Raw genomic sequence first — 16535 nt, forward strand, 5'->3', positions numbered from 1 at the left:
TTGATTATTTGTCCTATATTTTCCCTCTCTTGCTTTGAGATAAGCAGCCATTTTATTTTAGATCTAACACTTGCTTTCTCCCTCCTCAAAAAACCACATACAGCTTTTCCTGCCAAATACATCTTACTTTCCTTGCATAAGGAGTTGATTCTAGTTGTGATTACCACATATTATGATTTTTTAAATGTCCAATAACCTTAGTTTCTGTGACAACCTAGGAAGCAAGCAGTTTTGAGCTGTTTCATATCACGATTTGGTAGATGGGCACTATTTCTACTATTTTTTTGTTCATATATTTAGAAACATGCAAACATGTTTCTTCATAATCAACACTTTTCCTGTCTATAAACAGGCTAAACACACTGACCTGCCCCACAATGCATTTAAAACAAGATGTCCCAGTACCCAAATTTATTCAAATATCAAACTGTGAGACCAGTACTGTTTGTAATTAAATAAATGGCAACGTGCTAGGCAAGCACTTTACCCCTGAGCTACATCCCCCAACCCCACCAGTTTTTGCTTCTTTTGTTTCTCCTTTGACCTGGTCATATACCGAGGCCTCTCTACAGGACTCGTTTGGGTTTGTGCCTACTTAACTGACCTAGAGACTTCCCTAGAGGGCCCAGCCTGGTTTCTGGTTTCTGTCACAAAATCAAACTTAGTCCAGATCAAAATTTTGTTCATGCAAACTCAGATAGCTCAAAACACAAACCCAGGGAACTTTGGGATTTGAGAGAGAACTTACCTACCATCCCAGATGCATCAAGAACTCAGGGAACAGGATGAACCCAGCTGTTACCCAACTGCTTACCTTGTGCTCCTGGGGGGTCTCTGGAGCTCTGCTTTGGATCCTACTTACTATGCCAATACTGTGAAAAGGAAAATTCTTTAGACTAATTGTATTTAGTGGCATCTATCTGAACAAAACAAAACCATCATTCATGAAGAAGGTAACCCTCAGAACCAATGCAGTTTCTGAGAATTCCTGTCAATGTGGCAATTAGAGGGCCCTTATAGGAAAACAGGCACAAGGCATTGAAAACAACTTAATTGACCACAGCCTTGTCAATTGGTTATAGCCTAACTAGTTATTTACAGCCTAATCAGCTAACAGAGTCTAGGGCCTTCTGCAACCAGCAGATTAAACTATATTTGGTCTACTGTGCCCTATGCAGATGCCAATCCAAATCCATGGCCTCCTACAAAATGTTATTTATCAAGACCGAGTGAAATAGTGCTGGCGATATAGCCCATCACGTAGAGTGCCTGACTCGCATGCTGGAGGCCCGGGTTCAAGTCCCCAGCATGGTGGGATTACGGAAATAATAAACTATACGAAACCAAGACCTAGTAAAATAGAAAGGTTGAGATCATGGGGCAAAAGAGCCGAGACATACTCCAATATGCTGCAATAGAGTTGTAAGGAAGCATGTGGTATGGTCTTGGGTTATTTAGGTGACTATTAGAAAGCCAACTTTAGCTAGCAAGCCTCCTTTTGCTAACTTATGTTGTGAGTTTCTTTTTATTTATTTATTTATTTATTTTTTTGGTACTGGGGATTGAACCCAGGGGTGCATAACCAGACCTTTTTGTTTTTATCATTAATTTTAAAAAATTGTTTGTAAATGAACCGAATGCCTTTGTTTATTTATATGTGGTGCTAAGCATCAAACCCAGTGCCTCACAGGTGCTAGGCAAGTGCTCTGCCACTGAGCTACAGCCCGAGCCCTTATGTTTTCATTTTGAGATAGGGCCTCACTAAGTTGCTCAGGGCCTCGATAAGTTGCTAAGGCTGGTTTTGAACTTGCAATCCTCTTGCCTCAGCCTCCTGTGCCACTCCTGTGCAGGTATGCCCACCACACCCAGCAAGATGACATTTCTGATAGAGTTGTGACAAGGAAGTACAGGGTAGGAGTATGCAGCAACTGGAGCTGGGGTTGAAGACAGTTCACCCTGATCCTGTCCCTCCACCTAACCTCCTCTCTCTACTTGGGCATTCTGTAGTTGAAAACCAGCCTGTGGGGTCACAGGCTCATTGGGCTGCTTTCCAAGCAGAAGATAAACTGGTCGCTCCTGGCTACAATCACTTCCCAGGACAGGCTTGTCCAAGCTTGGGTGGGACCTACCCTGGCTCTGGTTGCCTTGGGTTCCCTGACCCTCTGCCTTCCTCCTGTGGAATGGAGGAGGTTAGTTCCCCAAAACAGGTAGGAGTTGGAGATGAGCAGGTAAACAATGGAGACCAGTAGCTCTATGGAGGGAAAAGGGAGTGGGAAGAGAGGTCAGGGAGGAATGGGGAGTCTGCCTCATGAGGCTCGAAAGAATCTGAGGTGGTTCCGTCTAGGGATTCACCTTTAACATGGCTTGCCTGGCCTCTGAGCTGCCTCTCTCTCCAACCCTTATTAATCAGCCTCAGACTTGGCAGGGTCTAATTTGCAGTCAGACTTGGGATCGCTTTATCATCTCTTCCACATTCTACTTGCCAGGGTCCTTCATTGATGATAGCTGTCCATCTATTTTTTGACTTCAGCTTCTCTTCATATTTCTCAATTTGGATTCCTTGATTTGTTTGCCCCAAACTTCCCACTAGTATTAGCCTGTCTGTGGACTGGCCATCCTGGATCACTTACTTTCCCTTCCCAGTTTGGGTGCCCTAAAAAGGGAGCTGGGGACCATTGGCTCCTCACCATTTTCTGCATCTGGCACCAGGTATCTCCAAGTTTGCTGGTCAGTTGGTCCCATACACTGTTAGTTGGGTGTCTAATGAGGCTGAGGGGGCACAAGAGGAACCAGGACAAGGACTATGGACTGGGGAGCTTCTCCCAGTCTTAGTCAGCAAGCAGCTACCTCAAAACTCTGCATTTCTCTCTGGACAACTACACACTGTTTTTAACAGGACATTCAGGCTGGTATGGTAGCACACTCTTGTAGTCTCAATGACTAGGGAGGCTGAAGCAGGAGGATCACAAGTCTGAAGCCAGCCTTAGCAGCTCAGCAAGACCCTCAATAATTTAGCAAGACCCTGTCTCAAAAAACAAAACAAAACAAAACAAAAAACAACGAACGTTAAATGGACTGGGGATATAGCTTGGTGGTAGCACAAAAATAAAAAGGAGTACTCAGCTCAGAAATGTATTATACAAATTCAGCAGTTTCCACAAGTAGCACCTAATCAAAAAACTAGGAGTAGCTGTATCAGATGCAATGTTCTACTCTAGCTTCTGAGATTAAACAATTTCTTCTTTTTTTAATCAATTAAAAAGAAATCTTGTGATTCCTCTCTGGTCTTTCCTCCTAATTTTGGAGGAAGCACAATGGGGGTGGAGGGGCTACTTTAAAGCATTCTTGTTGCCAGATCCAGGAGCAGAGGCCTGGAAATGGTAGGATGGACGTGGTTCACTGGCCTCAAGTCCCAAGGGGGCGACACTGGGGAGGTGTCTGTGTTTCTCCTGTGTCTGGAGACTCCCAGGAGGGCGGGCCCCCTAAGCCATACTTACCTTCTTCTCCCCTTGAGAACACCTGGTGTTCCATCTCCAACTGCTTCTTTGGGGAACACCCCTGCCCCTGACCAAAGCTTCTTTTTGAAATCCCTCCCTTCACCCCAAACCAGAGTCCCGTCAGAAGTTGCAAGACTCTTGGCCCTGGGCTCATCAGTCCTGGTGGCTCTAGATTCAGGATACACCAATCAGAGAGGCCCTTCCCTGGAACTTGGAAGGAGACTCTACCCTTTTTTCATGTCCTGGACATTAAGATATAAAAATTAAGAGTTACTGGTGATTACGTGATAGAGTGGACACCATTCAAGAGTGAGAGACAATAAAGCTGATTTGCAGGCTGGGTGCAGTGGCGCACACCTGTAATCTCAGCAGCTCAGGAGGCTGAGGCAGGAGAATCACAAGTTCAAGGCCAGCCTCAGCAACTTAGTGAGGCACTAAATAACTCATGAGACCCTGTCTCTAAATAAAATATTTTAAAAAGGGCTGAGGACGTGGCTCAGTGGAATGCCCTGAATCCCCTGGCACCCCCTTCCCCCCAAAAAAGTTGATCCACAGAGAGAAACAAATGATGGAGACTTGGCAGCATTGGTACTCCTGACATTTAGATGTGCCCCCATCTAAAAGGTGGTTTGGCCCTTCAACCCTTCCATCAATGAGATGCCCCAGTGTCTTTCCTGTAATGTGCAAATGCATTCTTTATTGCTGCATAACACAACGGTTTAAAACAAACATTTATATCTTACAGTTTGGTTCGGAAGTGGGGCATGGCTCAGTTGGGTGGTTCTGGCTCCTGCTACAGTTTTCTGACTGTGGCCAAAGGATCCATTTCCAAGTTCCTCGCTGACTGTTTGCAGGCCTGGTAGGTTGGCTCTTGGTAAGAGGGCTGTTTCTCACCACATGGTCTCCACAGGTTGCTCATGTGTCCTCACAACATGGTGGTTACCATTCACCAGAACAAGCAATCCAAGGGCAAGGGTGACGAGGGAAGCCACAGTGCCTTCTAGGACTTTGCCTCTGAAACTGCACATCACTTCCCCTGCATTCTTCTTTTTAGGAGCAGATCAGTATGTGGAGTCCACCCTTAAGATGAGGATAATTAGGTTCCACACAGGTAACTGACATGTATCTAAGTTTGTGCTCTCTCCATCCTTACTGATCACTACCGTCTGGCTAACCTCCGGGGACTAGGTGTTTCCTGCTGTCTAGCCCTTTCAGAGGTGGCTTGGGCACTCAGGCATGGTTCTCTTGGTTTTATCCCATCTTCTCAGCACTGATAGAATTGAGTGACTATTCCACGTCAAGGTAGTTTTGCCCTAGCAGGATATCAATCCCTCCCAACCCCATGGTGTAGACAGAGAATATTTTTAAACCACAAAATGGGGACACAGGATGTGAACAGTGTTTGAAATCTGTGCTGCCCCAAAAACCTGGGGCCTAAGGTTGTTCTCCCTATATCCCCTTGTTTCCTAGGGAGGTACCTGCAGAACTGATAGTGACCACTGACTTCTCTGGTGGTTGAAATACAAAAAGGAGTTTGAGGAAGGAATAGATGTTAACCTCCCACCAGCATGGTGACCAGGGAGCTGAGGACTGAGAGGTAGTGGGTGTGGTCACCTCTCAGGTAGCTGAACAGTAGAAGTGGGGACAGAAAGGCAGGAGCCACATTGCAAGGGGCTGGTGAATCTGTGAGGGTTCTTGGCTACCAGCATCAGACACTGACCAGACTTCTGTGAGCCGGGAAAGATCTAGTGCAAGGACATGGGGGCAGTCACAAAACTTCTGGGAACACTGGAGAGTTAGCTTCTGAAAACAGGCAGGAATAAGGCAGTCTCTGCAGCTGGAGCCCAAATCATGCTGCGGACCCAGACACTGAGGTCACTGTCATGGGCTCAGAGACAACAGCCTGTAAAACTGAATATGCAGCCACCAGAGCCACCACCCAGAACATCAGATGTTGCAGCCACAGCAGCTGAAATTCATGTCCCAAGTCCCTGCTTCTCAGTGTCATTTTCTGAGAAATCCAGGGCAGGTCTGTCTGATGGGGTGAGTTGAGATGGCCTGTGACTGAGTTGCAAAGGAGACCGAGAAGGCCCAACCTCACCCCTCTGCTCCTATCAAAGGAGGCAGGCTGGGCCTCCTACTAAAGTACAGACTGTGTGGATCTTTAAATACAGGAAAGGATGCAGAGTCAGCAACCCAAATCATTAGGTCTGCTCCAGAGTGAGGCAGGGTTCAAAGTCATTCTTGAAGAAGTTTGGAAGGAAAAGGAAAGAGTAATGAAGAGCCAAAGCAAAGGACCTTTTCTTTCTTCTGATATGATTAAGGGAACTGAGCAGTTTCCTAAAGGGAAAGAAACCAGAACCTAACATTTTGTTTGTTCACCTTGCTGGGGATTGAACCTAAGGCTTCGTGCATATACAAGGCAATTGCTCTACCACTGAGCCACACCCCCAGTCCTAAGAAAACCTCTTCACAAGACAAAAAGCTGGCGCTCAATCTGTCTCTAGAGGCAGGACAGAACTGTCTGAAGATGACCACTCTGGACAAAGGGAACACATTCCTGAGATAAATTAACTTTAAGCATTAGTCAAGACCCTCCCAAAGTGTCAGGTGTCTGTGGCCTTTAATTAACATCTAAATAGATAACATCTCTTCTATAATTATAATATAGAAATGTCTATGACCAAAAATTGATAAAGTTTTTGGCAAATGCCTTGGGAAGAATGCCATCAGTGAAATTCACCCAAGGCTTCGGGCAGCAGCGTCTGTACAGTCAGGGTGTGGTCAGTGCTTGGGGACGGAGGTAAAGATCCGAAGTCCGTGCATGCTTTTGATTTCTTCTTTTAGTGCCTGAGTAAATAAAAGAGCATCATCATTTCTGTGTATTTGCCATCGATTAGGAGTATCTTTATATATCTGAAGTAGCCTTTGCATGTCTTGTCTAAGTAATTTTCCTTTATAATTTTTTGAATTTTCCTAAGCTGAGCACAGTGACATGGGTCTATTGTCCCAGCATTCAGGAGGCTGAGGCAGGAGGATCACTTGTGCTCAGGAATCCCAGACCAGCCTAGGCAACATAGCGAGACCCTATCTCAAAACAAAACAAACACAAAAAAACAGCATGGCTTAAAACTCAGAAGATATAAGAAGGCATATGGTGAGCTCCCCGTCCACCTCTCCCCTCCATCCCCATCCCCAAACAGGACCCTGTTATTGTAGTTTCTTGTGTCTATTTGCAGGAATAAAATGCATATTCAAACTAACATGAATATATATTCCACCCCACTGCCTTTCAAAACCACAAATGGTTAACATTTCAAACATACTGTTCCATGCTTTGCTTTCCCCTAACCATCTACCTTGAAGATCTTTCCATTGTAAGCATAAAGTGTCCTCATTCTTTGCACTGGCATCGTGTCCAATGATGTATTATGACTTTTCAACTTGTCCCCTAATGAACTTTAGGGCTGTTTGCTATGTTTTGCTATTTCAAGCCATGAACAGCTATTCTTTAAAACCACACCAATGCCACAAATTCCCCATTTTGACAGCCTCATATTGCAACAGGGTGAAGAGTGCACAGCCCCTGGGACTACTTGCCCTCTGCAGGCTGAGGACACTCTCTGGAAGTTGTCCCTGAATGCTCCTGGGCCTCCTTGGCTGGATGAGGTCCCACTCACAGCTCAGCTGACATCCCTGGACTGAGGAAACTTCTGGACTTTGCCACCTCAGGTCTTCATACTTCCCTCTCCTAACACTCTCTTCCTGCATTCTGTGCAGTCCCCTGAAAGCTCCCAACACACCCTCACAGTGTCACACATAACAATGTCACAGCTAGAGGAACTCTGAGATCACCAGGGTCACTTTACAGGAGAGGAGGGAAACTGGGGACCTGGTGGGAGAAACAATCCGGCCAAAAGTGCATGGAGAGAAGACTAGCTTGGATAAACATTTTCAAGCTCTGCTATCTACTGAATTCTGGTGGGAGCTGAGGACCCAGAGAAGGCGTGAGAGAACAATGAAGGTAAAAGTCCACGAAACAGAAAGCCACAAAACTGGATTCCAGGCTGCAGCGATGGCACTGGAAGGCCATGAGCCTGGCAGCCTTTTGCAGGTATCCTCAGGAGGGCGAGAAGGGCCTCGAGGAGGCAGCCTGAAGTAAGGGACAGGGGCAGGGGAAAGACTGAGGCAGATCCCCTGAGGATGGCAAATCCCAGGCTAGGAAGGACACTGAGCAGAGGGGAGACATGGGCAGAGATGCCCTCAGGGGAAGGTCATCAGGCAGCAGACAGGAAAGAGGCAGGAGGGAAGGGGCACGCTGCTGGGTGTGGGCCATGGCCTTGGGCAACTCTTCCATCAAGGGAAGGGAGGTTCAGGTCCCACCTTGGTCCAACTCTGCAGGTAACACGCTACTTTCTCATCCTGCTTGCGCCTCACCAGGATGGTGGAATAAGTGGGGGCGCTCCAAGAAGATGCTCAGGATGTATGTATGTATGTATATATGTATGTATGTTTGTGTTTTGGTTCCAGAGATTTAACCCAGGAGCACTTTCCCACTGGAGCTGCAGGCCTAGCCCCCCCCCCCTTTTTTTTTTCTTTTCTTTTTTTTTTTTTTTTTTTAATATTTGAGGCAGGGTCTAAGTTGCTTAGGGTCTCACTGAGTTGCTGAGGCTAGCCTTGAACTTGTGATCCTCTTGCCTCAGCCTCCCAAGATGTTGGGATTACAGGTGTGAGCCACCATGCCCAGCGGGATGCTCAATATTTCTGAAGAGAAGGCTGATAAACTGTGGGACCTGGGAGAGCCTAAGCCCTGTCCTATGTCAGCAGATCCCAGAGGAAGGAGAGGCCTCTCCTGAGGTGAAGCAGGCAAGTCCTGCTGGGAGGGGCACCATGTCCCCAAGGAATCAAGCAGGGACTGTCCCCTGAGAAACTGGGGAGGGAGTCCAGCACTGATAAGCCAGGTGACCTTTTCAGGGCCTTTTGGACAAAGAATCAGATCCTATGTCACCAAGATGAACATTACTAGGTGTGAGGATGACCAGGCAAAATTCACAAGGAAAGCTTCACCCCAACTCAGGCCTGAGAGGGCCCCACTCTGACCACAGACATCCTGCGTGCTGGATGGGGCTCCTACCCCAACCTCACTCCACTTTTGAAGACAAAACTATGTGCTTGAAAAGCTTGACCTTGGGCAGAAGAGTCTGGTCATGCCAGGTCCACCTCCTCCTAGGTGCTAACACCTGCTCCAAGTACAGCAACTTCAGGCCCAGCTCAGACCCTACAGGTCAACAGACCTGCTCTTTAGAGAGGTTTCATTTTTGTACCTCCCATGTGACTCTATCAAAGCCAAAATCCCCAAACTTAGTCATCTAGAAAGTGCCTGTGACCACTCTGGTATTTTTAGGCACCTTTATCAGTGCCCTTACCATGTGCTGCGGCCATCGGGGGTCTCTGCACAGGCTGAAGGTCAGGCTCAGGGCCTCCCCATTTTCCCTCATCTACCTTGGCTTCCTGTGAAGGCACAGTGGTGGAGGGGGTGGTGGGCCAGGTGGAGTGAACTCTAAAGCAAGTAGGTCATAGCTATCCTAGGTTAAAAGCACACCAATGCCAGGGTACAAATTCTCCCAATGGAATGGCGTTCAGGTATAAAGCATTTAATTCTCTGTAAGCCAATCGGAAGACACAGGCCAACTCTCCTTACCGTCTTCAAACTCAACAAATACTGAGCTCCTTCCACATGCTGGTCCTTTGTTGGGTTGGGGGGAAACAGCCCCAGACTGCACAGAGTCTGCTCTCTCGGGGAACAACTAACAAGTGACAGGATTATTCTTTCAGGCCAGCATCAGGGAAAGTATGTGTTGATGCAGAGACTCAGAGGACACCTTGAGCCCAAGATAGTACAGGTGACATTCCCCCGATGAGGGAATGGCTGCTGATGGTGAGGAGACTCATGTTTACTGAGGGCTTTCTATGTGTCAGGCACTGTTCTCAGTGCTTGGCATGGACTTTATCACTAGTCCTCCTACAAGTCCTTAAGGCAAGTACTGTTCCTGTCCCTGTGTTACAGATTAGGGTACTGACACACGGAGGTTAAATAACTTGATCAAGATCACACAGCTGGAAAGTGAGCATCAACAAACTTAACCATGTACGACTGTGGCTTCAGGTTGAGGGATGCCCACAAATTTATGGCACTTGGGAGTCAGGTCACTTTAGGCAACCTGCATAGTTTTGAGAAAAAACCCATATCCCACCAGTTAAGGATGAGCTGAGCCAGCCACATCTTGCCTCCCCTGTATTCTACCTGGACTCTGACCCCTCTGGAGGAGTGAGGTGGTTGCTGTCCTGCCCTCGTTCACCCATGAGACCACCAGCATGCCTTAGGGCTGTAGGGCCACATCCAAGGTGAAGAGCTAGGTGCTGTGAGAAGTTCAAAGATAGAACCAGCCCACACAGGGTTTGTAGGTTCCAAAGGATAGACGACAGGGGCACAAGCGTCCAGGACGCTAGGCAGAATCACTGGAAGTTGACAAAGGGAGTTGAAGGGTGGAAGGCTTTCATGCCCTGCTAGGAAGGGAAGGGAGACAGCATTTGAGTCAGGTGCAAGAGGGGAAGGGCAGCCTAGGCGGGAGGTCTGATCTGGGCAAATATCAGATGCAGAAAGGATAGACGAGTAGGCAGCAGGTTGCTGGGAGGGTGTGTGCTGGGAGGCAGGGTGTCCTCAAATAGCAGTGCAGAACACCTGAGCTCGATGGGAGGGGCCACTGCAGAGACCCTGTGGCCATAGCTGTGCTTTGCAAAAATTAAACTAGTTCACAACGTGCAAGACCTTTCAGAATGATGTCAAAAAAACACCTGCTGAAGTGGGTGAGTTATAGACTCAGGCCCAAAGGTCAGAGCTGGTATAAATTCAAATTAAACTAAATATAAATGGGCCTTAGTTTGTTTAAACATGAAATTCTAGGCCCCAAATGTTCTGTCACTGGGTTGGGGGCAGCTGGAGCAATTCTCAATCATGCTGTACATCAATTCATCCATCTGTAAAGCAGGCCCAAAGGGAGGCTAAAAAACAAGTCCAAATCTACAAAAACATGTACCATTTAGCACTGCACATGCTTACAAACACTATTCACTAGACAAGGAACTACAAAATAACAATTGGGTGGCTTGTTTACCATTTTGAATAAAATCCACATTTGCCTACAATCTCATTTTTCTCAGGTTTCCAGTCCTGTTTGTGCAATTGTGGAATTTGCAATGTTCTTTCCTAGTGAAAACCTCTGCATCCTCTCTGCAGCCCTCTGGTGCTGAAGACCATAGGAACGTTGGTACCTCCACTGACCTGATTAACCATCTGGTGCTGCTGGACAGTTCTCTTCTCCTTAAATTCTTCTGATTCGATTTTAATTTCATACATTGCCCCGCAGCCTCCTAAAATAAACATGAGTCAAACGTATTTTGATTATTATGTATGGCAGTCATGGTCCCACCTGTCCTGGAAGTATGGTACAATCCAAAGAAGGTCTAAATATTATTATTCAGCATCTAGGAATGTTGTTAAGACATGTACAAAAAAGATCAGGGCTTCCGATCAGACCACATACACTTCCAGACAGGCTCCTGGCTGGTTGCCTCAACCCAAGTGTACTCTTTCTTTTGGAAGGCAACTGAGCGACCCAGGATTATTACTTGTGGGCAGGAAATATAAAGCACAAAGCATGTAAAAACTTAAGGAATACAGAGTATTTTATTTTAGTAAGACAACAAAAGCCATGGAAGAGAGTGGGAAGGACTAAATTTCAAGTATTCCTCATTCCAAAGGACCTGCAATCTGTATTTTTAAAAATGCAAAAAAAAAAAAATACTAAAATTTGGTTTAAAGGCTGTATTTGTGATCCCATCCAAAAGAAAAGAAAGGAGTAAAGAAGCAGGAGAGAACCAGGGGCATGGTGAACATTCTGGACCTGGAGCTGCTCAGAGGGCTGTCTCTGGCCCCTTCTGGTCCACAGGGCAGCCTCCAGCCTTTCATTGCAAGCTTTGGGGAAAGTTGGAAAGGAGAGCTACGGTGAAACCCTAAGGCAGGTGAGCCCTGCCAGCCCTGGCCAAGCTTCCCAGCTGTGCTGAGGACTGATGATACACGGGCTGCACTAGCACAAAGCAAAGCACGAGAGACCATCCCCTGCACTGGGAACACCAAGCCACCATCTAAGAAGTACAATCTACAATTGCTTCTCATGCCACGTGCTCAGAGAGTCCACATTTTGGTTATACTCAGGCTCCTGGCCTCAATGACAGAATAAAAAACCCACTCAAACTCAGTTCCTCCCACTGTGCACTCAAAACAGACACACCTTATGACCTCAGAGGTGGGGGCTTTCTCCCCACCAGCAAGCAAGCCATTCTGCAGCAGTGGACATCAGCTGAGTATCCTCTAATCCAACTCAGGGTGACCCTATCTACCTGGTTGCAGATGCCAGTTGCAAGCACCAGGTTGTTTCACCCATGTTTCTGACCCACCTACTACTATAAGTCAGGGTTCCACAACTGCCTTCTTAGGTACAATTTGTGTAAATAGCTCACAGAACCCAGGACAACGTTAGGTTTACTGGTTTTATTATAAAGGACAATACAAAGGATACAGATGAAAAGAGGCAAAGGGTGAGGTATGGGAGAAGGGGTGCAGAGCTCCCATGCCCTGTCCAGAGCTCTACCCTCCAGGAACCACCCTTTGTTCAGCTACCCAGAAGCTCTCTGAATCCTTTCCTTTGGGGTTTTTCTGGAGACTTCATTGCATAGGCACAATTCCTAATACACTGGGTGGAGAACCCAGCAAAGCTTGTCTATTCAGACTCCTTCTGGCCTCTCTGTGCAGCATGCCTTCCTTGTGGGCGTAGGGTAGCACCCCTTCTGAAATAGGGGTCTTATCAGAGAATTCCTTACGGCCAGCTCCAAGACAGGCAGGAGAAGATTAGAATTTCCATGAAAAGCATTGGGAAAGAGAAATTCTAGTTTCTCTGGCCTGCCTTGGAGAAAGGGGTTATTAAGTCAGGAACTGTGGTCAAAAACCAAAATATGGAACTGGGGTTGTGGCTCAGTGGTAGGGTGCTTGCCTAGCATGTGTGAGGCACTGGGTTCGATCCTCAGCACCATATAAAAATAAATAAAATAAAAATATGGTGTCCATCTACAATTAAAAAAATATTTAAAAAAATACCAAAATATGTACACCATAATATCATGATAACCTTTCAGAGTTTCAGCTGTGCCCTGGGCCAGGTACAGGCCTGGTGGCATCAAGGTCTCGGCACTCCCTGGGGGCCCTGCAGAGTTGTCCCCTGATATCATTCTAACAGATCTTTAGTTTCCTAGAACTTTCCAGAATCCATGTAAATTCTGAGCTCTTGGTGAAGTCAGTGAGCCCTTGTGGCAACTCAGTGGCTGAGCCACGTCTGTCTGGGTGTGGAGATACAAGCTGTCACCTATCTGGTTGCCCACGTGTGTGTCTGGATAAAGAGCCTGTCTTCCCCATCTTGTGGGTGCAGAAGCTGTGTCCCCAGCCTGCTCCTAACACACAGCCAGCCTGAACTTCTAAGTGCCAGAGGCTGCCAGAGGAAGGCTGGGCCTGGCTGGGCTGGTAACTGAGCTTAGCACAGAGTCCTGATTTTGCCTCTGGTTCTACTGACTCCTCCCTTCAGGGGGCTAGAAAGATCCTCTAGCCTTTCTGAGCCTGGCTCCTGAGGAAAGTAAGGCGGTTGGAGCTCTGACATTCCCGGGTGTCAGGAGAATGTGGGAAAATCAGAGTAAGGCCTACCTCAAGTGAAATGAGACTCTGGACCCAAGCACTGGGGTGACTGAGAGGGATCTCATTCACAATAGGCCAGGCTTGCAACTCAGTCCCCCCAGCAGGAGGAGGAAACTTCCCACAGTTCCCTCTGACATTTCTGAATCCCCCACCTCCCCAAAACACCATCAGGTAGGAAAGGTCAAAGTTCCATCTATCCCAAAGCAAGATGCATTGAGAAGCCATTGGTATGGAAACAAGTTTGCTCTCTGCCCCTCCATAGGACTAAAATCTCACCAAAGTTCTGTGGGAATGACGAGAGAAAGCCTTACCTGAAATGTCAGTGACTTTGATAGCTGTAGCTCGAGGAAACTTTTCTTTGAGAATCTGAGTCACTTTGAGCTCCCCTTCAGTCTGGGAGGCAAACATCCGGTGGACATAGTGAAAAGGAAGCTGCCACAGAACAGAGAAAAGGCTCATGGCAGAGCAAGATGGTGCTGACCCCAGGGCCACTGCCATTCCCCTGCAAGACAGGCCCCTGATCCTCACTGCACAGCCATCGGTTAAGTCAGAGGGGTATGTGCTACCAAGTGGCCATTTAGCTTCCCAGGACACAGAACAGAACTTTCAGGGGTTGGGGTAGGGGGAAAGAATAAACAACTTAATGACTATACAGATAAGGTCCCAGACCCAATTCAAGAGATGTTTAACTTTTGACAGTACTGTAAGAGAGACACTACTGTGGTGGCAGTTTTATAAGCAAGAAAACTGAGGCACTAAGTAACATGCCCAAGGCTGGATCTGTCTGTAATCCTATGGCTTGGGAAGCTGAGGCAGGAGGATCAAAGTTCAAAGTCAGCCTCAGCAACTCAGTGAGACCCTGTCTCTAATAAAATATCGAAAAAGGGCTGGGGATGTGGTTCAGGGGTTAAGTGCCCCTGAGTTCAATCCCCAGTACCAAAAAAAAAAAAAAAAAAAAAAATTCAGATACAGGGGAAAGGCCAGGGAATCTGACTCAGACCTGCACTGTCAGATTACTGTGCATTGCCCGTGTACTGCCCTGGGCAGTGAGGCCAAATCCCATCCACTCTTGAGGTTTGATTAACAGACTGCACCCTCCCCAAGGGAAGGTGACCTCACAACCCACTGCCAGCTCCTCTTTGTACCACGTACTAACTCTTACTGGGGAGAGGTTGTATTAAATGTCCTGAAGAAGGAATAATTTTGGGTTATTCACCATTGACAACAACCCACCCATTTCCTGGATGGTTACCAGAGGAAGCAAGTGTTTGAGAAGGAACATGTCTCGAAGAAAAACAGGTCATAGCCATTTGGCCGGACCCAGCACAAGCTGAGCAGTGACTGAAAATAGACCAGGGCAGGTTTTGAGTGCCAGACTAGAGATTTTGGACTTGTTAGGCTATATAACCCCAGGTGAGACTTAGGATCTTGGTACCAATTAAGTTGTAGAAAACAGTGCCTTGTGCAGCTAGTCTGGGGAGACATCAGGAAGGAGAAGCACTAGGCTGGTCCTGACCGCTGTAGGAGAGGCAAAACCCCAAGTGCTGGTGCTGAAGGTGCCACATTTTCACCCCTGCCTTTCCTGATGGCACAGAGCAGGGTCCTGTCATAGCATCTCAGCTGTGCAAATGGCTCTCTTACTAATTACTCTTAAAGGCCAAGAGAGCAATTGTCCTGCTTTAGCAGCCCACAGTGCACCCCAGGGCTGGCTCTCAGAAGTCGATAGATGGGTGAATTTTGAGCAGATTAGGGGTATGTCTACTGGGCACAGGCAAAGAAAATCTGGCAGGCAGTTGAAATGGAGGTCAGGAGAAAAGGCTGGAATTAGCTCTGTGTGCTATGTAGAAAAGGACAAAAAGTGGATATTTGAGGTTGGGTGAGATTGCAGGAGCCGAAATGGGGACAGGACCTTGGTGGAGGGAAAAGGCAGAAAATGGCAAGCAGAACTGGCAACCAGTAATAGGGGGAGGGAGGTCAGCACTGCAGAATCCTTGGGCAGAAGCCATTCTACCACCTTGGCACACCTGTGGGCAGCGCCTGTAAAGGACTGACGAAGTCCCCGGCTGACCACTGCCCACACTGAAAGTCGCCAGCCTGATAGAACTCCTCAGCATGCACCGGGGAGGCAGGTTCAACACCAAGGGAAGAGAAGATGAGTCAAGAAGGGGCAGAAAGGATTGGGAGAGCGCGAGTGGAGTGCCCTCTAAAGGGCTTTCTGCCCGGGGGCGGCGGAGTTTCAAGGGTCAAGGTCAGAGGCTCGGTCAAGGTTCCGGGGCCCAGGCCCGGCCTCCGCAGCGCCCTGCACCCACGCCTGAACTCCGGACTAGACAACTGCCTTCCGCTTTGCGAATCAACCTTTCTCTTCCGTGTGCACACAGTTTGTGTCGGTCCCCCTGAACCCCGACCTCCCCGCAGTGCCGAAGGTGTCGCCAGGGCCACAAACTCCTCCGCGCGCCTACGGCCATGGAGTGAACGGATGAACGAACAAACTGAGAGAAAGTGCGGCCCCCGGCCCTGTCCGCGCCCCAGAGAGCCCTTCTTAGAGCCCCGACGGCGGCCGGCCACGTCCCCCCAGTAGCTCCGCCCGGGGAGAACAGCCCCGAACCCGCCCGCTCACCCCGCGGCTCCCGCGGAGCAGAGGCGCTGCCGCCGCGGGGCTCCACGCTGCCATGCCGGGCCGCGGCCGGCAGCCGGAGATCGCCGTGCTGTCAGAGAGGTGCAGAGCCAGGACCGAAACCTGTCGCCGTGGGCGAGACCGCCCCCTGCCGCCCGGAGGCCGCTGTCCCGCCCGACCCACCCCGGCCGCTGGGACTCGGTGTCCCGAACCGCGGCGCCCGCCCACTTCGGGCCCCGCCTCGGGCTTGCTTGCGCCGCGCTCCTCCGGCCTCCGCTGGCCTGGTTCACGACAGGGGCTTGGCCACGTCAAAATTCCCTTCCTCCGCGGCTAGAAACACCAACGTACTGGGAGCCCAGTACGGCCTTTCCTCACGTGAATACCCGTGGTTCCCTGGCGGAACTTCTATCTCGCCCCTCATCACTGCAGCCTGGCTGGCTTGATCTGAGGAGCCCGGGTTTCTCTCCAGGTAAGGGAACTAGTGAAAGGATGTAAGCAAGGGACGCGTTTTCTGATTTGCGTTTTAGAAAGATCACCTTGGCTTCTGTGAGGAAGCGGGGACTGTAAGGGGCCGAAATTGGAGACAAAGACAGAAGTTCCCAGGCCACTGCAATACCCAGGT

General features: G+C 48.5%; 1 protein-coding gene across 1 annotated transcript; it reads right to left on the bottom strand.

The window, feature by feature from the left end:
* Window positions 1-6101: 6101 nt before the first annotated feature.
* Bola3 (bolA family member 3) lies at window positions 6102-16072 on the bottom strand. The gene is made up of 4 exons (XM_047522307.1): window positions 15917-16072; window positions 13611-13731; window positions 10840-10928; window positions 6102-6347 (listed from the first exon to the last, which is right to left on the bottom strand). Exons 1-4 carry the CDS (start codon window positions 15968-15970, stop codon window positions 6282-6284), a joined length of 330 nt encoding a protein of 109 aa, XP_047378263.1. The 5' UTR covers window positions 15971-16072; the 3' UTR covers window positions 6102-6281.
* Window positions 16073-16535: the final 463 nt, after the last annotated feature.

Source organism: Sciurus carolinensis, chromosome 13 (assembly GCF_902686445.1).
Source record: "Sciurus carolinensis chromosome 13, mSciCar1.2, whole genome shotgun sequence".
NCBI lineage: Eukaryota > Metazoa > Chordata > Mammalia > Rodentia > Sciuridae > Sciurus > Sciurus carolinensis.

Coding starts and splice junctions, on each gene's coding strand:
- Bola3 (XM_047522307.1), bottom strand. CDS start 15,970: ATGGCAGCGTGGAGCCCCGCGGCGGCAGCGCCTCTGCTCCGCGGGAGC. Junction 13,732..15,916: donor TGCTCCGCGGGAGCCGCGGG/GTGAGCGGGCGG, acceptor GTTCTGTGGCAG/CTTCCTTTTCACTATGTCCA. Junction 10,929..13,610: donor CAAAGTCACTGACATTTCAG/GTAAGGCTTTCT, acceptor TGTTTATTTTAG/GAGGCTGCGGGGCAATGTAT.